The following is a 23,037-nucleotide window of genomic DNA, read 5'->3' as shown; positions in this document are numbered from 1 at the left end:
CCTTCTTTATGGTCCAGCTCTTACTTCCATACATCACTACTGAGAAAACCATAGCTTTAACTATACGGACCTTTGTCGGCAAGGTGATGTCTCTGCTTTTTAAGATGCTGTCTAGGTTTGCCATCGCCTTTCTCCCAAGAAGCAGGTGTCTTTTAATTTTGTGACTGCTGTCACCATCTGCAGTGATCATGGAACCCCAAAAAGTAAAATCACTCACTGCCTCCATTTCTTCCCCTTCTATTTGCCAGGAGGTGATGGGACCAGTGGCCATGATCTTAGTTTTTTTGATGTTGAGCTTCAGACCATATTTTGCGCTCTCCTCTTTCACCCTCAATAAAAGGTTCTTTAATTTCTCCTCACTTTCTGTGTCATCTGCATATGTGAGGTTGTTGATATTTCTTCTGGCAATCTTAATTCCGGCTTGGGATTCATCCACTCCAGCCTTTCGCATGATGAATTCTGCATATAAGTTAAAAAAGCAGGGAGACAATATACAGCCTTGTCGTACTCCTTTCCCAATTTTGAACCAATCAGTTGTTCTATATCCAGTTCTAACTGTAGCTTCTTCTCCCACATAGAGATTTCTCAGGAGATAGATGAGGTGATCTGGCACTCCCATTTCTTTAAGAACTTGCCATAGATTCTTACTGATGGTCGACACAGTCAAATGGTTTTGCGTAGTCAATGAAGCAGAAGCAGATGTCTTTCTGAAACTCTCTAGCTTTCTCCATGATCCAGTGCATGTTTGCAATTTGGTCTCTGGTTCCTCTGCCCCTTCGAAATCCAGCTTGCACTTCTGGGAGTTCTCGGTCCACATACTGCTTAAGCCTGACTTGTAGGATTTTAAGCATAACCTTGCTAGCGTGTGGAGCGCAATTGTGCGGTAGTTGGAGCATTCTTTGGCACTGCCCTTCTTTGGGATTGGGATGTAGACTGATCTTCTCCAATCCTCTGGCCACTGCTGAGTTTCAGACTTGCTGGCATATTGAGTGTAGCACCTTAACAGCATCATCTTTTAAAATTTTAAATAGTTCAGCTGGAATATGATCACTTCCACTGGCCTTGTTATTAGCAGTGCTTTCTATCATACCACTTTAAACGGTCATGGCTTCTCCCTATGAATCCTGGGAACTGTAGTTTATAAGTGCCGAGAGTTCTTTACCTCAGAAAGCTACAATTCCCAAGGTGGTTTAAGGATCAAGCCCACTCCTGGAAATACTGTAGCTCTGGAAGGGGAATAGGGGTCTCCTAACTGCTCTCAGCACCCTTTGGGGGTGTGCTTGGTGCTTCCTTGAAATACAGTATAGAAAGACAAAGAAAAGAGTGGTAGCTTTTTTTAAGGCTTATGTTCCAGGAAAACAAAATTTGATGGAGTAGGTCAATGAATAATGTGAAGGGAAATGCATGTGTCATGGATTAAAAGGATGGGATGGAGGATGGGAGGATGGCTTCAGGGTTTGGACACATTGTTAATAAAAGATATAATGAAGGATGCTGGTCTTGCCTGCGGCCTTCCCTTTGGGCATCTGGTCAGCCACTGCAAAAACAGGATGCTGGACTATAAGTGAATCAATGGTAGGATTTTCATTATTTGTGATATTAAGTGAAAATACCACCTGCAGAGGAATTCCTAGGCTAGCCTATGCAAAATGACCTGGCCAAACTAGGGCCATTAAGAAACAATACAGGGTCATTGAGGGACATACATTAGCAGTACAAGAGAACTGTTCTTCCGCCCCTGCCCTGAGGTATGAATGGAGACAAGGGATTTGAAAGGTTGCCAGGGTAACGGAGTGAGATGTCAAAGGAATACTTTGGGAAAGGGGCAGAAGGATCTTGGCTGGTGGCAGGTGGAGAGAGATACCTTGGACTCCAGTACTGCAAAATAAAAAAATTCCTTCCAGTAGCACCTTAAAGACCAACTGAGTTAGTTCTAGGTATGAGCTTTCGTGTGCATGCACACTTCTTCAGATACACACTTCTTCAGATACTTCTTCAGATATACAGTGTGTATCTGAAGAAGTGTGCATGCACACGAAAGCTCATACCTAGAACTAACTCAGTTGGTCTTTAAGGTGCTACTGGAAGGAATTTTTTTATTTTGTTTTGACCATGGCAGACCAACACGGCTACCTATCTGTATCCAGTACTGCACTCTGCCGTGGGGAACAAGCCCCTCTTGCGATGACCGTACTGCAGGATCTGGACTCTCTCCATCTAATTTCAGGTTTAAACATGTGAATAAATCTTTTTAAAGCTTTTGCCTTGTCTTCAGTTCTCCAAAGGAGCACAGACCCTGGTTGAAGGCCAAGACCCCTGGAATGTCTGAGTTTCTCCTAGAGTGGCTGGGGGAACTCAGCCAGATGGGCGGGGTATAAATAATAAATTATTATAATATTATTATTATATCATGCACGGCTCAGCAGCTATTGTGGTGGCCTGCAACATTATGATCTTAATTATTTTATTTATATGCCATATTTTCAAAGTTAAAACTATGCATAGGGTGGCTTACAATGTATAGATTATAACAAACATATCAAATGGAGTAATAAATAAACAAGGCATCACAACGTGCACAAATTGAATAAATTCCACATCATTCATAAGATAAAAATAAAGATACTATTATAAGATAAAACTGCTCCTTTATCCCTCAAGGGTATCCAAAAGCCTTTATAGAGTAAGTAGCTTCTCTCCTGTATGCCTGATGACTGCCTTTTCTGGCCATTCCTTTGAGACGCTAAATACTTGGTACCTGAATCTCTTATTCATATTGATAGTGTGATCAGCTTAACAGATAATTGCCAGACTGTATTTGAAAAGGGAGGTGTAAGCCCCTACAATCCAAAGACCATGGGAAAGTTTTTCCCATTTCCTTCCTCCTTGCAGAGAAATATTTGAGGTCAATTTGGGAGAGTCAAAATGGCTTCAGGGTGGTTCTCCTGTACTATTTCTGACATGTGGTTTATATACCTATGTATGTGTTTGCCTTGTACATTTATGTACTTTTATTTTACATATATAAGACCTTAGAATTCCTATAATACAAAAAATTAACATCAACAACGCACCCTAACAACTCCCCCCTAAACAACAGCCCAGCCAGTGCCTATACCTAGCTACTGTATATATTATTATTAGAATTTTTATTCCGCTCTATACCCAGAGGCCTCAGGGGGGTTCACAGAGTAAAATCAAAATATAAAACCACAAATAACAAAAGGTGACTAAACCTATTACAAAACAAAAAATTCCTTCCAGTAGCACCTTCAGATACCAGAAGTGTCTGAAGAAGTGTGCATGCACACGAAAGCTCATACCTAGAACTAACTTAGTTGGTCTTTAAGGTGCTACTGGAAGGAATTTTTTGTTTTGACTATGGCAGACCAACACGGCTACCTATCTGTAACTTAAACCTATTACAGTATTTAATTTAAACTAAATAAGGAAGTTGTGGGAGGACGCAGCAGGCGCGCGTTCCTCTGTTGCCCTCCAGGGGGCTCCATAAGCAACCCTCAGCGCGCGCCTTGGCCAATGAGCCCCTAGGGGGTGGGATCCAACGCGCAGAGTATTGGCACGCCTGCCTCCCTCCAGTTGCCCAGCAACACCCCGAAGGGACCGCCCCTCGGAAGAGCTCCCGCGGGGCGAGGCTGCAGTTGCCGGGCAACCCCGCGCGGCTGTTGCGCAGGCGGGCGCGTCATTGGCCGGACGGCGCCGCAAAGCGCGCGCGGGGCCGTAAAGCGCCTTCTTCCGCTCCCTCCTCCCCGTCTCGTTTTCCGGGCGCAAAATGCCGTGAGCGGCGCCCGGGCGGGCGGGCGGGCCTGTGGAGGGAGGGCGGTCGGTCGGTCGGTCGGTCGTTGGCTGGCTCGGTGAGGGCGAGCAAGAGAGAGGCCAGGCCAGGCCGAGAGGAAGGGGAGGGGGCGACCCGGCTCCGTCCCATGCTCCGTCGGCGGCGGGCGGCCCTTTCCTCCCCCTGCCCCTTCATGCGGGGCCCGGGCCGGGGTCGCGCCGGAGATGGCCAGGAAGACAGTTAGCAGGAAGAGGAGGGCGGCGGCCCCCGCGGCGGGGCCCGGAGGAGAGCAGGTAGGCCCGCGGGCGGGCGGGCGGGGGCGGCGGCGGAGAGGGGCCAGGAAGAGGCGGGGGGGAGGTGGGGGGCTGGCCCCCAAATACTGTATTTGGCCCCTGGGACTTGGTTAGGGAGATGGGGGGCTTGTTTTGGGGAGACGGGGGGCTGGCCCCCAAATACTGTATTTGGCCCTTGGGACTTGGTTGGGGAGGAGGGGAGCTTGTTTTGGGGAGGCGGGGAGGTGGGGGGCTGGCCCCCAAATAATGCATTTGGCCCTTGGGACTTGGTTGGGAAGGAGAGGGCTTGTTTGGGGGAGGTGGGGGGCTGGCCCCCAAATACTGTATTTGGCCTATGGGACTTGGTTGGGGAGGAGGGGGGGCTTGTTTTGGGGAGGTGGGGGGCTGGCCCCCAAATAATGCATTTAGCCCTTGGGACTTGGTTGGGGAGGAGGGGGCTTGTTTGGGGGAGGTGGGGGGCTGGCCCCCAAATACTGTATTTGGCCTATGGGACTTGGTTGGGGAGGAGGGGGGCTTGTTTTGGGGAGGTGGGGGGCTGGCCCCCAAATAATGCATTTGGCCCTTGGTTGGGGAGGAGGGGGGCTTGTTTTGGGGTGGTCGTGTCGGAGGACGGGGGCGAAGCAGCTTGGCGAGGGGCTTCCACCCCAGATGGGCAGAGTCTGCTCTTTCTTGTATGGAGGGGGTGTGTGATAGGAATTTTCCTCCTCCTTTCCTACGTGTAAGAGGAGCACCCTGTTGTAACAGATCAATAAAGATCAGGCTTACGAGCTGCTTTGCTTCTCAATATTCTCTGGCTGGCCTCTGTTCTTTTCTCCGACAGATGGAGAACCTGTAAAGGACTCTATAAGGGCTCTTGGGTACCCCTTAAGGGAAAAGGGCATTTTTTGTTTACAAAAATAGGCTTGGGCCTCGAGGTCAGGTTGGCATCCGCCTGTCTCCGGACGCACACGGAGATGTGCCAGAGGCAGACGTGAAACATACGTGTGAATACACACGCGCGCGTCCTCTGCTCCCCGCCGATCAATCAGTAATATAGTTCAGTGTATAATCAATATATGATATAAGGTAACGTGCAGGTTATTGTGAGGGCGACGGCGGGGAGCGAAACAGAATGTAAAGCGGGAGGGCGGTGCGTAAATGCAAGGAGTAAACAATGCGCATACATGTTTGCGCCGATCTGTGGGGTTACCTATTTCCTGTAGGTACCGGATTCCCGCCAAGGTGCCCAAGGCAGTTTGCAGTACAGTTTATTTCGCTTCCCTCGATCCGTACCCGACACCGCCCCCATAATAACTTTAATATTATGATCGATCGATCCACACGGTAGCTTTGGAGGACAGAGAAGGGCCGGAGGGCCCGACTGCTCCATTGTCTCCATTATTTGCAGCTGCCCCCCAGCTCAAAGCGCAAACAATGAAATCGGCAAATCAAACCAGTCCCGTCGCTCCTCCTCCACCCCAAAGAAAGCAAGCGGGGGTTTGCGCGCGTTAGCTCCGAGCCGCGGGTCCCAGCGCCTTGGCTCCCCATCCTATTCTTCTGCCGTGGGGACCCTTCCTCCTCCCGCCGCTTGCTTTATCGGCGTTCAGGGGTAGGTAGGCTGCCCCTGAACATGCAGGCTCCATTTCCTTCCCACCGCGCTCCTCCCCGTTGACTCTGATCTCTCCAAGGTGCGTGGAGTTGGAAAGGGCGATGAAGCCGCCCGGATCGGTGCCGGTGCAGGCAGCGCAGCAGCTAGATGACTCTTCCCGGTTGCCCAACACCCCCCCCGGGGCCTTCTTGCCACCTGCAATGGCGATGGCGGGGGTTGCTGGATGCGTCCTTGGACCGGGGTGGTGGTCGCGGAGCGCAATTGGAGAGGGGGCCTGGGCGCACCACAGCTGCGCCCTGGAGAGCGCCGGGGGGGCTGATCGGTGCCTGCTATCCGACCGCCCCCTGGAAAAACCTGCTCCCCTCCTCTCTCCTTCCAGCCCGAAGGAGAAGCCAGCGGCTCTCGGGAGCGCCCGAGCCCTGGATTCGGCGTTCGGAGCTTTGCAACCGCCTCGGCCCCGAACGCACCAGGCGCGCTGGCTGCTGCTCTCCACCCAGTAGTGCCCAAACGCCGCCCGGGCTCCCGATGCTGCGGACCGCGTGTAAACGGAGGGGGTGGAGGCGGGGCTTGGCTGGCCAGAGGAGGGCGCATCAGGTTTGTTTTCGGGGGCTGGAGTGGAAAGGGAAGCTGGGTATCCGCGGGAGCGACAAGCCAAGGCCCCCATCTCCCCGAACCTCGCTCGCTGATGTAGCCGAACGAGCTTGCTGGCTGGGGCAGAGTCCTTCAGAAGCCGCTGGCAAAGACTATTAAGACTTGCCTGATTGAATGGTCCTCCATACAGAAAGGGGGAGGGGGTGGAAATCCCTGTAGGTGAAAACAACAACAAAGCAGCCAATTTCCCTGTGCAGGGATTTCATTTTCGATTTTTGTGTATTGGAGGAGCATTCTGTGATGTAAGTAGGAGTTGGCCCTGCTGCCTGAAGACCTAAAGTTTAGATGCAGTTTATTGTCTGGGGGGGGGGGGATTAAACTTTAGGTGTCTGGGTCAGCTGAAAATGTAAATTTATGTGAATCCATCTTGGTCCTCTGCAAACGTCCACATTGTAGTCCATCTTCATGGTACTGATGGTTCATTATTTTCTATTTTAACCCAAGGTGTAGGCACGATAATGCCTCAGAAAGTAAAGGTAGCTGTACTGGCCAGTAAGTAAAATTCCAAAATCCACATCGGAACAATCAGTATCTTTATTAGGCAAACCAATATGCCACGAAATGACGGGCAACCTTTCCAGGTCTCCAGAACTCTTCGGGCTAGATGGTAAACAAGCGAAGGAATGGCTAGTCGTAATTAGAAATGAATTAACCATAAAATGTAAAATGAGCTAAAAAGCCAATGCTTATCACTTTACAATAGATTGTCAAAAAGCATGTATATCATATGTATAAGATAATAAAAAGTGTTAACAAGACATCGGAAATGAAACAAATCAGTGCCGTGTGAATACTCCTAGGGAAGAGGGTGTTGCATAAAGTGGGAGTCACCACAGATGAAGTCCTTGGATTGTTTGCCACCCACCTAACCTCTGAAGGCAGGGAACGTCTTAAGAGAAACGGACAGATTCCTGTGAGGGGGATCCCCTGAGAAAAGATTCCCAGGATTCCCAGGGGTGGCAGTCAAGACAGTTAACACTGGTTTAAGATCTTTATGAAGATGTGTCATTATTATTATTATTTATTATTCAGTAGAGCAAGAGCCTAGAATATATCTCTGGTCCAGTGAAAGATGTGTCATATTCTTAAGGGCTCTCTGATGTTACGTGAAATGGATCTTCCCTCTGGGGCAGATAGGCAGAATCCTTTCAAGGTAGTAAGTTACATGAACTGTTGTCATTTTCCCGCAGTATGGCTGGGACCACTCAGCTCACAAAAGGAAGCGGCTCCCCCCAGTTAAAAGGTCACTGGTGTGCTACCTGAAAGGAAGAGAGGTGCGGATGCAGGATGAGTCCAGCTACCACCGACTCCTGCACGGATATGCAGCCCAGCAACTGCCCAGTCTCCTGAAGGAAAGAGAGTTTCACCTTGGGACCCTCAATAAAGTGTTTGCATCTCAGTGGCTGAATCACCGGCAAGTGGTGTGTGGGACAAAATGCAACACAGTAAGTGCAAATCTCTCTCTATCTCCTTAAGCTAGACCTGCTTCTGGATATAGCTACACAAACTGTTCAGAAAAAGACCAAGGTGAGACCGTTTAAAACCTTGCCTGCTTTTTCTTAGCATTTGCTTCATTGTCATACACACTTTCTACTTTCCCTTTTAGTTTTATCTGTAAGCTGCCTTGAGTCCCTGTCAGGGGAAAAGACAGGGTAGGAATAAATATACAGTATAGTAATTATTATGCAACGTTTGTCTTTAATTGAAAGCAAATTCATTACTGAATTATTTCAGCCTTGTACATAAACTGCTAGAACTTCCTAGCCTGCAATTTTTTTTTACTAGTATGGTAGAGACCTTTCCTCCCCTGCCAGGTCATTTATTCACCTGCCTGCAGTTCCTAGTTTCCTGTTGCAAGCCAGCTTCTACCTACCATAAATCTAAGGCTATATTATTGTGTATTTGCTCTGTGGTACATCACCCTTTTTGAGGTGAGGCAACCCGTACTGTGGGCAGTATTTGAAGTGCAGTTGCACCATAGTTTTGTATAAAAGCGTGACAAGAAAGTTTCTTTTTCACTTCCTTTCCTAATGATCCCTAGTATGAAATTCACCCTTTACACCGCTGTCTTTCACTGTGTTGGCATCATTGAACAATCCAGTTACAACCCCAAGGTCTGTTTGATCTGGTCAGTTGCTGCAAGTTGATACCATGAGCTTATATGTGGTCCATTTTTTCAAAATAGGTTTTACATTGGTCATTTTCTAGTCCTCATTTATGGAGGCTGATTATAGGGAAAAGTTACTTATCTTTGTTAGAAGGTCAGCCATTTCTAATTTAAAAACTCTTGGGTGGATGCCTTCCAGACCTGGTGATTTGTCAGTTTTAATTTTCTCAATCAGGCGGGGAATAATGCTGTATTTAATCAGAGCAGAGAATCTTGACCTGGCTATGTATAGGACTCTTTCATGTGTTCTTAAATTGTGTGAATGCCAGTTTCATTGTAGAACACACACAGATCACTTTTTGAAGCTGTTGGCTTCAATTTGGTGCATGAAAAATCCATGTTTTTCTTTTCACTGGCAATCCTTCTAAATGGGAATTTTTTTAATACAGCCAACCCTCTATTATCATGGGGTTGAGTTCCTGGCCCCTGTGCGTGTCGGCAGGGCATGCACAAGCCTGTCCCATTCCGCCCCACTTCTTCTGGGTTCAAAACTACCCGCGCTTTAGTGGTTGCGCATCAATTGAACATGTAAAAAATTGGTTTCCTGCTTGTTTGATACACTTGACCAAGTTCATTTTTGGTTCATTTGGGTTTTAGTTTGTGTAATGTAGTGGAGAGATGCATGGTGAACTGGAATAGTCAGGCTGATTGAAGAAGTCAGGGTATGAATTGTATTGGAAGATGGTCTTGAAGACACGTGTTTAGGTTTTTTTAGCATATGTAGGGGAATTGCATCAGCTGGCTTGAGTTTTACAGATGAGCTGAAGCAAACTAAGTGTTGTTGTTGTTGTTATTTAGCCGTTTAGTCATGTCCGACTCTTCGTGACCCCCTGGACCAGAGCACGCCAGGCACTCCTGTCATCCACTGCCTCTAGCAGTTTGGTCAGACTCATGTTTGTAGCTTCGAGAACACTGTCCAACCATCTCGTCCTCTGTCGTCCCCTTCTCCTTGTGCCCTCCATCTTTCCCAACATCAGGGTCTTTTCCAGGGAGTCTTCTCTTCTCATGAGGAGGCCAAAGTATTGGAGCCTCAGCTTCAGGATCTGTCCTTCCAAGTGATCCCCTTCATGGATCACTGCCTTGCCGTGGCGAAGGGGCTTGAATAACTCAGAGAAGCTATGAACTATGCCGAGCAGGGCACCCAAGATGAACAGGTCATAGTGGAGAGTTTTGACCAAACGTGATCCACCTGGAAGAGGAACCGGCAAGCCACTCCAGTATCCCTGCCAAGAAAACTCCATGGACAAAGACAAAACTAAGTAGTTTCGATTAAATTCAAATTTGAACTGTATAATTTGGGTTCCTAAGCTAGCATGTGGCGCTGTGGGTAAAACCTCATCGCCTAGGACTTGCCAATCGCATGGTCGGCGGTTCGAATCCCCGCGGCGGGGTGCGCTCCCATCGTTCAGTCCCAGCGTCTGCCACCCTAGCAGTTCGAAAGCACCCCCGGGTGCAAGTAGATAAATAGGGACCGCTTACCAGTGGGAAGGTAAACGGCGTTCCGTGTGCTGTGCTGGCTCGCCAGATGCAGCTTGTCACGCTGGCCACGTGACTCGGAAGTGTCTGCGGACAGCGCTGGCTCCCGGCCTCAAGAGTGAGATGAGCGCACAACCCTAGAGTCTGGCAAGACTGGCCCGTACGGGCAGGGGTACCTTTACCTTTACCTTTAAGCTAGCATGAAATAGGCCTTGAGACCTTGTGGAAAAGAGTTTTGTATCTGGTAAGCAACGTTTTACATGCCTGAGCAAGAAGCAGATGACTGAAAATTTCCCAGTCCAGGTCTACAGTATTGCTGCTGCTGCTGCTGCTGCCGCTGCCAACTCTTCTGCAAGGAGCACTTCAAATCTGAAAATGGAATCTGTGTCTGATTCATGCATGAATTGATTTAGATTTGAGTGAGCAACTCGCTAGGATTCCTAGCTACAGTTAGGATAATGAAACGAGTTCATTCATCCACTAATAAGACCAGTAGTAAAGCAAACCTGGAAAGACTTTGATAACCTCTTCCCCCCATATACAGGTTTCTGCACACTACATGGTTAAATTGAAATTAGTAGTTTACTCCAGAATTACACCCCATGATGTAAACGCTCCCTCTTCTTTTCATAACGGGGACTGCTGCTTTGCCATCAGTTTTTTAAGGATTTCTTGTTTGACCTTTTAAAATTTATTACTTTCATATTATGCTTCTGCCCTTGGTGCTACATACTGCATTTGTTGGATCGTTCTGCCTGAGTCTAAAAACGGAACTTTGGTTTAAAATGGCTTGCATGCCCTGTGACAGAGCTGGGCTATGCAAGAACTTCTGGGTAGCTGATGGGCTTTTGTTACTCCTCAGAACTCTAGCTCTTCATTGTCTAAAGTGAATTTCTAGCCTTCTGGGATGCAGAAAAGCAGTATGTTTGAAAAGCAGCATCAAAATGCTCCTTATGGATATAGAAGGCTGTCATATACACAGCCGGGCCCATTGATAGAGCTCAGTATTGTTGTCAGTGCCTGGCAGAGGCTCTCCAGGTTTTCAGACAGGAGCGCCTCTCCCAGCCCTGTCCGGAGAAGCCAGGGATCAAATCTGGGATGACTGAGCTACAGCCCTTTCCCTTGCAGAAATATTCGTTAGTTGGATGCGGTGTCTAAAAGGGGCCCCTGTGATTTGGCTTCCTGGTTGTATTTTTCACGGCGTTCCCCTAGAGCAGAACAAAGCATCTGTTTTGTAGGCAGCTGCAACCTGCTAAGTTAGCATGCCAGGCTCTGCAAGCAACCTCTTGTTGACTCTTCCTTAATAGATCTGGAGGAAAGGCAGCCAAGCAGGATAGATCTGTGTGAAGGTAGCAGTGCTGCAGTGTGGTTTGGTAGGTTGCATATTTCCCCTTCTCTCTATTACGTTTGGGTCTCCAGAGCAAACAAGTACTTACTTGGGTTCCTGCCTCCCATGTGCTAGCATGGGTAGGTAAACTAAGGCCTTGGGGCCGGATCTGGCCCAATTGCTGCCTAAATCCAGCCTGCGGACGGTCCAGGAATCAGTGTGTTTTACATGAGTAAAATGTGTCCTTTTATTTAAAATGCATCTCTGGGTTATTTGTGGGGCGTAGGAATTCGTTCATCTTTTCCCCAAAAAATATAGTCTGATGGACAGTGGACCGGCCCCCTGCTGAACAGGTTTGCTGACCCCTGTGCTAGAGCATACTTGAGTAGTTTCCCAGCTTGCACTTGGAATGGAGACAGTAGTGGGATCGCATTCCCTCAGGTGATCTGTCAGATCCCAGCTGCTGGTGGTGCCAAAGTTGTTTTGGGGAAGGAACACCAAAGCCATCTTCACCTGATGCAGAAAAAATATTAACAGTAACATGCTTTTTCAGTGTTCGCTGTTTCACATTACCTTGCTTAAATCCTGACAACAGCCCTGTGTGGTTGGCCAGCACCATCCCTATATTGTGGGTGGTGGTAGAAGAATTGAACCAGTGACTTCCTGGTTCTTTGTTCACCTTCTTTGGGCATGTTACCACAAAAGCATGGGCTGCTTCTTCTCTTCATGCAAAGCACGTTTGGTTAAAAATGTCCTATAATCGCAGTGTTCTCTGTGCAGATTCAGGTTTAGGAATGAGCCACAAGCACTTTCTGACCACAGGTGTGTCTTCCTTCCTTCCTTCCTTCCTTCCTTCCTTCCTTCCTTCCTTCCTTCCAGTTGTTTGTGGTCGATGTCCAGACGGGTCAGATTACCAAGATTCCAATTCTGAAGGACCGAGAACCAGACATGGTGAACCAGCAGGGCTGCGGGATTCACGCCATTGAGCTGAACCCTTCCAGGACCCTCTTGGCTACGGGAGGTGACAACCCAAACAGCCTTGCGATTTATCGCCTGCCTACACTTGATCCTGTCTGCGTGGGAGATGTAAGTGCCCCTACATGCTTCAGACGTTTTATTTCATTTTCATGGAAATTCTGTCTCAATCTGGTGATGGGTCCATTCGATGATGGGCAGATTAAAGAAGGCATCTTTATGTTAGTTGTCAGAAGTTAGATGGTCTGGTGTACTTCTACATAACGGGAATGTTTAATATTCTGAAGCTGTGGGAGATTGCAGGGAATTGGATTTGGTTGGCGTCCTGTGTACTTGTTTATAATCTTCTAGTGTAAAAATCCAAAAACTGCCCCCTCTCATCAGGCATCTCTGGTTGCCTTTTTGGAGAACAACCTTGCATGCTTGTTATCAAGAAAACCAGCTGCATTTATTTGATGTTTAAGGAAATACATGAAACCTTTACCTTGATATATGAAACCTTTGCCTTGAAAGAATTCTCCCGCATCCTCATTTCTTCCTTCCTTCCTTTCTCTAGGACGGCCACAAAGATTGGATATTTTCTATTGCATGGATCAGTGACACCATGGCTGTTTCTGGTAACTTCTGCTAATGGCTTTATTTCTGTGCCCCCTAACATCTAACGGACTGTAGCTTCTCTTGTAACTCACAAGCTCCCCTCAGGCATTGTACACGTGTGTAAAACCAACAGTAGTGGGAACGTGTGTGGTAAACTCAGCTCCCACCCTGTCTCCATCCTTTTCCAGGGTTCCACGTCCTAGGAAGCCTCTGTGAAAACCGGGAAGATTCCTGCTTCAGGGAGTTGCTTTCCAGGTCATGGAGTGTTATGACAATGGCGATTAGTGTGCCTGTTGCTTTTACACATGAGTAGAATGCCTGAGGCTTCAAATGTGTCTTTTTGAATTTTTAATCATATCTGTCTTAAGTACTTAAGCTCCCTTTTCCATATTCTCCCTACCCATCAACCCAAAAGAAAACTGCACTTTTTGCAAGGAGTTAGATGTCTCTAACATCTCTGTGTCCTCCTCAAAGTGTATATCACACAGTTCCTCCTACCCCCTTGCAGTTTGTTTTGGCTTGTATGAGAGAATCTCACATTTTTGGCACCCAAGAGCTAGATTCCCTGCCCCCCAAGAGTTTTGTCATTCCATTCTAAAACTCAGCAGAGAACAAAAGGGCATGGACTTAGGCATGGAGGGACAGGTGGCCACTTGCAAGTTAGCAGAAAGGTGAATTTTTAGCCATGGCAAAGTGGCCAAGAAACTCTGGAGAGAGCACTGAAGTCTTCTGAAAGACCTGCCTAGGCTCTCTCTAGTTTCTGAGCCTTATTGTGGATCCACACCTTGAACATTATAGTGGCTTTTCTGTAACCAGAAAGGGTAGAGGCTTGAGGTTTCAGAGGAAATCTCATAACAACCACCACCCCATTGCCAAACTGCTTCCAATTCTATTCTAAAGTTCTGAAATACTGATACTTGAACCACAAGCTGGGCTGCTTGGCCCCAGTTCTGCATTGCCACTTCCTCGCCTGGAAGCTAAAATGGGCTTCTGAGCTTTTCCTGTGTCACCGTATGCTGTGATAATGGTTGCAGCATTTGCATATCTTCAGAATAGCAAATGAACCATGGCAGATTTCACTCTTCCATAGTGATTATAATTGTGCTGTGTTACAGCCAAGCTGAGAAACAGCCCACAGGATGTACTGAGCGACGCTGACAGCATTCAGCATAGCTCCAAAGCCCTCGCAGTGGAGGCTGACTGGACTTTGTCCCACTGTAACACATCCAGTGGAGAAATGCCAGGACGCTGTGGCATGATCTTTATTTTTTGCTCTTGTTTACAACCTCCTGTAAAGTCTACAGTTGTGCCTTTGTCAGGGTGCACTGCAGGACTGCGTCTACACAGTTTGTTCTGTAGTGTGCTAACCAAACAGACTGTTGCAGGAGGCTGTCAGAGTTCAATTAATCTTGAAAGAATTTCAGATGTTTGCCCCTTTTGGAATGCATTCTGTGTGCACAACCTTTTCTCTGTGGTAAACTGGGGGTTCTGCTCTCCTTGCTTGCCTGGAACATCCTGCGCCAAGATAGACAGTGCAGTGTTCCTGGCTTGGCCTGTGGCAGGCAGAGAGCTGCGTTATGAGTGGTGCGTGACTGAATACGTAGCGCTTGCCTCTATTTAGACATGTGCCCCATCGCAGTCAGAGAGCAGCATAATACTCGGAGGGCATGTGTTTAGTGTGTCCTTGGGTCTGCTGTCCCATTCAGGCTCCCGAGATGGTTCAATGGGGCTCTGGGAAGTGACAGATGAAGTCCTAGCCAAGAGCGATGCAAGACGCAACTTGTCTCAAGTTCCCGTCTATGCTCACATAACACACAGGGCTCTGAAGGACATCCCCAAGGAGAACACCAACCCGGACAACTGCAAGGTTCGGGCACTAGCTTTCAACAACAAGAACAAGGTCAGTAAGATAAATAAGTTCCAAAGTATCTGACCATAACCTTCTCATTGCCAGTGCTGTAAATACGTTGAAAGTAGCTACAATCCCGAGAATTTCAGCGTTGGAATTATTATTATTATTATTATTATTATTATTATTATGCACTCTGCTCCCACCTCCACTTTCTAGCTCTGAATCCTTTGGTTCCTTTTCTGGCTGAAACCACATTAAGTAACTGAAAATGTGTGTGCTGAAAGCTCAAAACAAAAAACGGCATATTTGAGTTTTCCAGGAATTCTCATGTGGGATACCCCCTCAACCCATAACACCCAGCTGGGCTTCCCCTCCCTTTTGCATTTTTACTTAAACACCTCTCACCCATTCTATCATTCTGGCCTGTCCCAGAATGCAAATTCTTGATGCTGGAAGAGGCGGAAGAAGAACACCCAGATTTCTGCAGGTGTTGCAAATTAAACAAATGTTTAAAATTGTGATGACGTTGAGGCAGGCACCTGCTGTGCTTCCCACTGGTTTGCTGACACAGACACTGAAATCGAAGGGGGGGAAGCCAGATGCAATTATTTGTGTTGCAAATGGCAAAGGCACTGAGGGTGTCATGCCCCATCGTCTCTGTGGAGCAATGATGTTGTGAAATAAGGGACTTGCTTTTAAAATAAGGGGTATCTGACCGTCCTGCTTGGCTTTCACCATCAGATTTTGCAACCTGTTCCTCTGATTCTGAGGTCTAGAAACTGCTGAGTGCTTCATTTTTAAATAAAAACTAGGGCAATCTGGATTCTTAAGAGCAGCCTGGAGGTGCATGCAGTTCTTCTCTCGACCACTTTTGGATATAAGCTTGTGCTGTTCTTTCTTCCCATGCTACCCTTCTGAATTTTAATGGTTATTATTATTTATACCCCACCCATCTGGCTGGGTTTCCCCAGCCACTCTTGGCAGCTCTCAACCAAATATTAAAAACACAATACAGCAAAAAAAATTAAAAACTTCCCTAAACAGTCCCATCATGCCTGTGCTGTGCTGGCTGGGGCTGAAGGGAGTTTGAGTCCAGTAACACCTGGAGGGCTACACTTTCCCTAACCCTTTTCCAAAGCATTTTGTTTTAAATTACTTCAGTAATCCTTAGAAAAACCATCCTTGTTAGGTCAATGGTGGTTGACCCCACATTGTAAATGGGGTCGGGCGGATGAGTTTGTGTCAGTGCTGAGATTCTGAGATGGGGTCTCTGTTGTTTTAGCATTGTACACTGGCAGGCTTTTAATACTGATTGGTACTCTGCATGGCTCTTCTGCGGTGGCCGAGTGGATTACAAAGCTCTTTCTGTTCCAGGAGCTGGGAGCAGTGTCCCTGGACGGCTATTTCCACCTCTGGAAAGCAGAATACACACTTTCAAAGGTAACCTGCTAGTGTGGGGGGAAAATGTATGCTGGGCTTTATTCTTGATTTGGGAATGAATAAATTTTGAGCCAAATTGCAGCACTTCTGGACTGTTGGTAGCATGGCAGTAAGTGCGGTGCTAGCTATTGGGGGGAAATTTGGTCTGAGTAAGTGCAGGCTCTAAAGAAGGAACGTCCAACTCCCAAGAGACAGCGATCTACTCCCAGTATTAAAAAAAACTGGCGGTGATCTACCCATTGTCATTGGAGGGAGGAGGAGCGTGCGTGGAAGGGGGAGGGCTGACCAGAGTTGTTGGACATTTCTTAAAGGGGAAATGCCATACGTCCCTCACTGAAAAACCGACAGCTAACAAACGCACGCAGCGCTAAACCCAATCATTGTATCCCCTATTGACATCAACAAATGCCAAATGACAGCCCCCTTGATTCAAGTACAGCTTCCGGGTCATGTGGCCACCATGACTAAGCATCTTCTGGCGAACCAGAGCAGTGCACGTAAACCTTCCCGCCAGAGTGGTACCTATTTATCTACTTGCACTTTGACGTGCTTTCAAACTGCTAGGTTGGCAGGAGCAGGGACCGAGCAACGGGAGCTCACCCCGTCATGGGGATTCGAACCGCCCACCCTCTGATCGGCAAGTCCTCGGCTCTGTGGTTTAACCTATAGCGCCGTGTCCAGCTCTAAAGCATAGCTGACTGATTTATCAAAGGCTCTCTTATCTGCTGTAAAGTAGTCTCCGTGTTTCCAGTGACAACTGGTACAGTGGGTGGAGATTTGCAGTCAGTTTTGGACAGAGTTGCACCCGCCCATGAAACACCAGGCACATAGTTTGGGGGTACTCCTAGGCTCAGTGCTGTGTATGGAGGGGCCCACAATGTCTGTGGCTAGGATGCCTTTTACCAGCTTAGAGTGACGGCTGGAGAGAAAGCAAAACTTGTCAGTGACACGAGCTCTGCTCACAGCAAGGGTGGATCTCTACCATGAATGTTCTGTCAGGTTGCTGATAAGGATGGCTGTGAATTTCCTGCTTGCTTACCGGGGCTTTTAAGAGCTGCTTCAGATACCCTGCTTACTGACCCATCACTGATGTTCAACAGACTAGCAGGTAATGGAGCAGGGCCTTTTCAGTGGTGGACCGATATTTTTGCCATTTTCTCCTGAAAGGTGGGACATAGGAATCTGCCTTAAACTAAGTCAAACCATTGATCCATATAGTCCATTATTGTTTGCACTGATAGTCAGCAGTTCTGTAAGCAAGTTTAGCCTGAAAATACACTTCATTTCTCCTATTATTTGTTTGCAAGGCCTGCTAGTTCTGGCTGGCAAACGTTTAAAAATCTAATAGTTGAATACAAGAAAGTATACTTTCTTGATACTTCATTGCATCCTATTGTTCATTGTCCTCTCTACTGCTTCTCATGTGGGTTGTTTTCTGTCTTTATTTCCCCCCCAGCTGCTGTCAACGAAGCTACCGTACTGCAGGGAGAATGTGTGTCTGGCCTATGGTCAGGAGTGGTCTGTGTACGCTGTTGGATCTCAGGCACATGTCTCCTTTCTGGACCCAAGACAGCCTTCCCACAACGTCAAGTCTGTCTGTTCCAGGGAGCGAGGCAGTGGTAAGGATTCTTCGTGAGAAAACCTGAGCAGTGGAGCTTCAGCCTTTACACTAGGCAATCTGTTACAGCGTTCCTTCACTGGATAATGTTGGCAATGGGATGGTGTTGTACGTTCTCTATAAGTGGCAAGGAGGAAAGCTGGTGCTCTTGCAAGGATCTCCTCTGTGCCCCATGGGTTGCTCTTAATACAGTCATACCTCGGGTTACAGCCGCTTCAGGTTGCGTTTCTTCGGGTTGTGGACCGCCAAAACCTGGAAGTACCGGAACGGGTTACTTCCGGGTTTCGGCAGTCGTGCATGTGCAGAAGCGCTGAATCGCAACCCATGCATGCACAGACACAGGTTGCGAACGTGCATCCCGCACGGATCACCGTATTCCTTTTGTTATATGGTGTTATATGGTGAGAGCTCTGTTTGAATGGACAACTTGTCAGCTACGACTGCTTTCATTCCCCAGGTTCTTGTGATGGTTGTTGCCCAACTGCAGGTCTTTGCAATTACTAATTCCAGCATCTCCATTTCTGCCCTTTCCCCCAATAATTAATTCATTTTTAAATTGTGATCATATCTTCTGAAGTAGTTGCAGTTTCCCATTTCAATTTCCTTTGAAATTCTTGCCTCCAAGTCACTATTGTATTGCTGTGATAGTACAGAACACCAGTACTGCAGTTGTTCTGTTACTCGGGCAGATTCTGCACTGTTTTCTGAGCAGTTATATAAACCTCCTAATTCTACTCCAGGTTGGATTTATGAGCATGTCCTGTGAGACACCGTGTCTAAAGGTCTTTTTAAAATGTAGATCTCTTAACCTACTGGCTCCAGGTTATCAATAAGATGTCCCACACTTTTAGAGAGAAAAATCAAATATGGCATGGCCTTCATTAAATCTATGTCTTTTCTTGAGCACCACTTTAATGTTTTCAAGGATCTAAATTGTTCTGTTTTGTTCCTACATCTTTCCTGACATCAAGATGAGGCTGACTTGTCCAAAATCCCTGGGTTTTCTCCTCTTTGTTCAGTTATACTTCCCAGAACCTCACTTATCTTTTATGATTGCCAAGGCCTTATTTTTAGCCAAATCTTGGCCCTCACTTGATGGCATAGGCCACGTCATCTGGCTGCTCATGTTGGTTGATATACGTTAAGAAGTCAAAGCAGACCTTGCACTGGCTCAGGGCTGTGCAATAATAATTCTTTCCTGTCTAGATTTTTTTAATAACACAGTTTGGTATACTGCGGCATTGAAGTGTAATTCATCTTGTTCTTAAACCTCAGCAGCAAGGTTCTGTGACTAGAAGTTCGTGCCCAAAATAGTTCAGAGAGTGGGTGCACATGAGAAAAGGTTTCCCATTATCTCCAGGTACCATTTGTGCCTGTGCATGACATTAAATCATTTCACGTTCAGAATTTTGAGACTGGTTTTTGAAGTATCATAAATTTCAAAATCTGTTCTCGTATACTCCCCCTTTCACCGCCCCAGCTAATTGGCATATTGTTTATCTCCTTCATTTATTTTGTAATGTGGAAAGGGGCATTTTTTTGCTACTAATGAGACATAAAGCACAGCAGTTGCTGACATTCAGGTTCCTGTTAATAAAAGTACATTGGCGTTGACAGACTGGAACAAATCAAGGGGGTCTGTGACCTTTTCTCCAACTGTGGGTTTCTCACAAACCTGGCAGGGTGATCACCATGTTGTCTTTCTCCACCACCTAGTAAGCAGAGGTAATGTAATGGTAATGGGACCCCTGTCGATTAGGTCCAGTCATGACCGACTGGGGTTGCGGCGCTCATCTGGCTTTATTGGCCAAGGGAGCTGGCGTTCAGCTTCTGGGTCATGTGGCCAGCAGGACTAAGCCACTTCTGGCAAACCAGAGCAGCGCATGGAAACGCCGTTTACCTTCCCGCCGGAACGGTACCTATTTATCTACTTGCACTTTGACGTGCTTTCGAACTGCTAGGTTGGCAGGAGCAGGGATCAAGCAACGGGAGCTCACCCCGTCGCAGGGATTCGAACTGCCAACCTTCTGATCAGCAAGCCCTAGGCTCAGTGGTTTAACCCACAGCGCCACCCGCGTCCCTTCTAGTAAGCAGAGGTACACTGCTGCTAAAGATGGAGGTTTCAGTTCTAGCTGTTCTGACTAATTGTCCACACTGACACTGGCATTAATGAGGGAGAAGCAACTCCATTATGTCGTTTGATATAAGGAGCCCGACTGCCATCAAGTCAGCTGTCTGTAAAGCTTGGGGGGGGGGGACCAAAAAAAATGGGAGTAAATAAATATTCTTCCCATTTTTTTGCTGAGGCCTCATTTCCCTTGTAAAAATTGTAAATTTGTGGAAATGCTGGAGGAAAATCCTCCTGGGCAATATTTTCTCTCTTAGAATGAGTGAAATGCTTTTGAAGATTTTTTACAGTGGTGTCTTGCAAGACGAAATTAATCCGTTCCACGAGTCTCTTCGCCTAGCGGTTTTTTTGTCTTGCAGAGCAAGCCCATTGACGGCTTAGTGGATTAGCGCTATTAGCGGCTTTTATCGGCTTAGCGGATATGCAGATAAGCGGCTTAGAAAAAGGGGGGGAGGGGAAAAAAACCCGCAGGAACTCGCAAGACATTTTCGTCTTGCGAAGCAAGCCCATAGGAAATTTGTTTTGCGAAGCACCTCCAAAACGGAAAACCCTTTTGTCTAGCGGGTTTTCCGTCTTGCGAGGCATTCATCTTGCGGGGCACCACTGTCTTTTTTGAAAAAATGAAGGCAGCATTCTGAAATGATGATGATGATGAAAACCATGGGCACAGATCTTGCCATTAATCATCTCCTCTCCACAACAGGTATTCGCTCTGTGAGCTTCTACGAACACATTATCACGGTGGGGACCGGGCAGGGTTCCTTGCTGTTCTATGACATCCGAGCCCAGAGGTTCCTGGACGAGAAGCCGCCGCACAGTTGCTACGGAACAAAATTAGGAGGAAGTGAAATTCTCAAGTTGTCAACTGGCAAAGGTTGGCTGGTGAGTAGCTTGTAGCTTGAACGAGAGGTAGCCTTGCCACAAACATTGCTTTTTAAGGGCTCTTCCGCTGACTGAGGGCTCTGTTTCTGGCAGCGTTGCCAGATACAGGTGAAATAAGCTGTTTGCTCTTTCTAGTGAGTAATATGCCAGGCTATTAGAAGCGCTTGCTTCTCCTTTCTGTAAGAGTTTGGTCCGCAGAGCCGACGCAAGAGATTTTACCACCGCCCTCTCCACATCTTCTCCCGCCACTGCTGCCATCCCTTCCTCTCCCTTCTGGTGGCAGCGCTCTTCATCCTCCTCGCTCCATCCTGCCTTGGTCTAGGTAGGGCCAAGAATGTCCTTCCTCAGGGTGAGGCATTCTGTGCCGCTGCCGTTTAAAGTTGCAGTACAAAGTGTAAAGGCTCTCCTGAGAGGGAGAGGGAGAGGAAGTGGGAAGCTTCGGCTGGTGGGCAGCAGGCCTGTGTGAATTTGCCACCTTCCTGTACCTGCCACCTTAGTCACTTGCCTTATGAAAAGGACTTGCCTCTTACTCAAGGGGAGGGGGTTGACCTCAGCCCAGTATACCTGAAGGAGCGTCTCCACCCCCATCATTCTGCCCAGACACTGAGGTCCAGCGCCGAGGGCCTTCTGGTGGTTCCCTCTCTGTGAGAAGCCAAGTTACAGGGAACCAGGCAAAGGGCCTTCTCGGTAGTGGCACCCGCCCTGTGGAACACCCTCCCACCAGATGTCAAAGAGAACAACTACCAGACTTTTTGAAGACATCTGAAGGCAGCCTTCTTTAGGGAAGCTTTTAATGTTTAATAGACTATTGTATTTTAGTGTTTTATTGGAACCCCAGCCAGATGGGCGGGGTATAAAGAATAAATTATTATTATTATTATTATTATTATTATTATTATTATTATTATGCTGAAAACCAGCTTCAGCTTAAATTGGTGACTCTGATTTTGCTGCTGTTCTCCCTCTTGTTAAACAGCTTGGGTTTCCGAGCTGGTCGGCAGCTTCCCAATTCCCTTTGAGGGCTCCCGGGGATGCGCAGGAGCCAGTTGCGGGGAAGGTGATGACTGACTCAGTTGTTGCCCTTTCCTTTGACAGAATCATGATGAAACCTGGCGGAATTACTTTTCAGACATCAGCTCCTTCCCAAATGCTGTTTACACCCACTGCTACGACTCGTCTGGCACGAAACTCTTTGTGGCAGGAGGTCCCCTTCCGTCTGGACTCCATGGGAATTATGCTGGTCTCTGGAGCTAAGAACAATTTCCAAACAAAGATCTTTGTGCAAATTATTTCCCCCTCTGCATTTCTTTTTTAAAACACAAAGGAAGTGTGTGACGACTACACTGTTCTCTTCTGGTTTTGATGCAACTTGGGGTCAACCTTTTCTTTGGTTTTCTTTTCGGAAGGGGCGCAGCATCTTCCCGTCTCCCAACAGTTTTTGTACATTTTTTGAACAGTTTTAGTTTTGGTTTAATCTCCTTTGATCTTTCTACAACGGGGTTTATTAACCCCTCTTTTTATTGCATTTCTTAAAAATGGCCCTTGCCCTGAGCTTAGGCTAACCAAACTTACATGCCCCCTTCTCCCCTTACTTTGCTGTGAGGTAGAAATCATCCATTAGATCGGCTGCTGCCAAGCTTTCTGTGAAAGCCCAGGGGCTGCGAGTGCGAGTGTGTGTGTGCGTTGGGGTGTATGTACGTACGTGCTGGTACTTTGTCAGTCACATTACCTGGAATAAAAGCTTCTTGTAATTAAAAGGGAAAAAATTAAAAAGTATTTATATAATGAGATACATTACTACTTTATCCACAGAGCCCAGCTTGCACCTGGCTTCACATTATTTTGAAAAGTACAAGTTTAATGATGCTGTACTGTGTCCAACATGTGACCTGTGGACTAGGCCTGTCTTGCCTTCTCTTTTCCCCTTTCCTCCCCCCACGGATCCACAGGAAGGATATGAGTGTATAGATTGGTTGCAGGGCGAAATTCGTGGTCCATGAGAGCTCTGTGAAAGGAGGTAGTGGAGGAAGAAATGGCCAGTTTTCACAGTCCACTTGTGTTAGATTTTTAGTTCTGCTGGGTGAAATGCTTTCTGAGACTGGCCCCATAGATCTGCCAAATAACTACCCCAAATGGCCCCCAGCGTTGAAAATTGTGTGTGGCCCAGCTCATTAAAGCCGCTGAAACGTCTTTTAGCACTGCAAGGATAGTGACTAAAAACCTAAACCCTACATAGCTCTGTTTAACATG

At 47.2% G+C, this 23,037-nt stretch overlaps 1 protein-coding gene across 2 annotated transcripts; it reads left to right on the top strand.

The window, feature by feature from the left end:
* Nucleotides 1–3,860: 3,860 nt before the first annotated feature.
* DCAF12 (DDB1 and CUL4 associated factor 12) lies at nucleotides 3,861–22,575 on the top strand. 2 transcript variants are annotated; one of them, XM_081881565.1, is made up of 9 exons: nucleotides 3,861–4,086; nucleotides 7,516–7,770; nucleotides 12,175–12,381; nucleotides 12,827–12,887; nucleotides 14,574–14,767; nucleotides 16,094–16,159; nucleotides 17,616–17,778; nucleotides 20,609–20,787; nucleotides 21,883–22,575. In XM_081881565.1, exons 1-9 carry the CDS (start codon nucleotides 4,018–4,020, stop codon nucleotides 22,039–22,041), a joined length of 1,353 nt encoding a protein of 450 aa, XP_081737691.1. In that variant the 5' UTR covers nucleotides 3,861–4,017; the 3' UTR covers nucleotides 22,042–22,575. The 2 variants fall into 2 exon arrangements, with proteins under 2 accessions (XP_081737691.1, XP_081737692.1); XM_081881566.1 differs by lacking the exon at nucleotides 3,861–4,086 and adding an exon at nucleotides 6,185–6,268.
* The last annotated feature ends 462 nt before the right edge of the window (nucleotides 22,576–23,037 follow it).

This window comes from Podarcis erhardii (assembly GCF_964252035.2).
Source record: "Podarcis erhardii genome assembly, chromosome: 11".
NCBI lineage: Eukaryota > Metazoa > Chordata > Lepidosauria > Squamata > Lacertidae > Podarcis > Podarcis erhardii.
This window is presented reverse-complemented; position numbering and strand designations above follow the sequence as displayed.

Excerpts from the sequence above, each read along its gene's own strand:
- DCAF12 (XM_081881565.1), top strand. The coding sequence starts at position 4,018 with ATGGCCAGGAAGACAGTTAGCAGGAAGAGGAGGGCGGCGGCCCCCGCG. Across the intron at positions 12,382-12,826 it reads ATCCTGTCTGCGTGGGAGAT|GACGGCCACAAAGATTGGAT; the intron begins GTAAGTGCCCCT and ends TCCTTTCTCTAG. Across the intron at positions 20,788-21,882 it reads CAACTGGCAAAGGTTGGCTG|AATCATGATGAAACCTGGCG; the intron begins GTGAGTAGCTTG and ends TTCCTTTGACAG.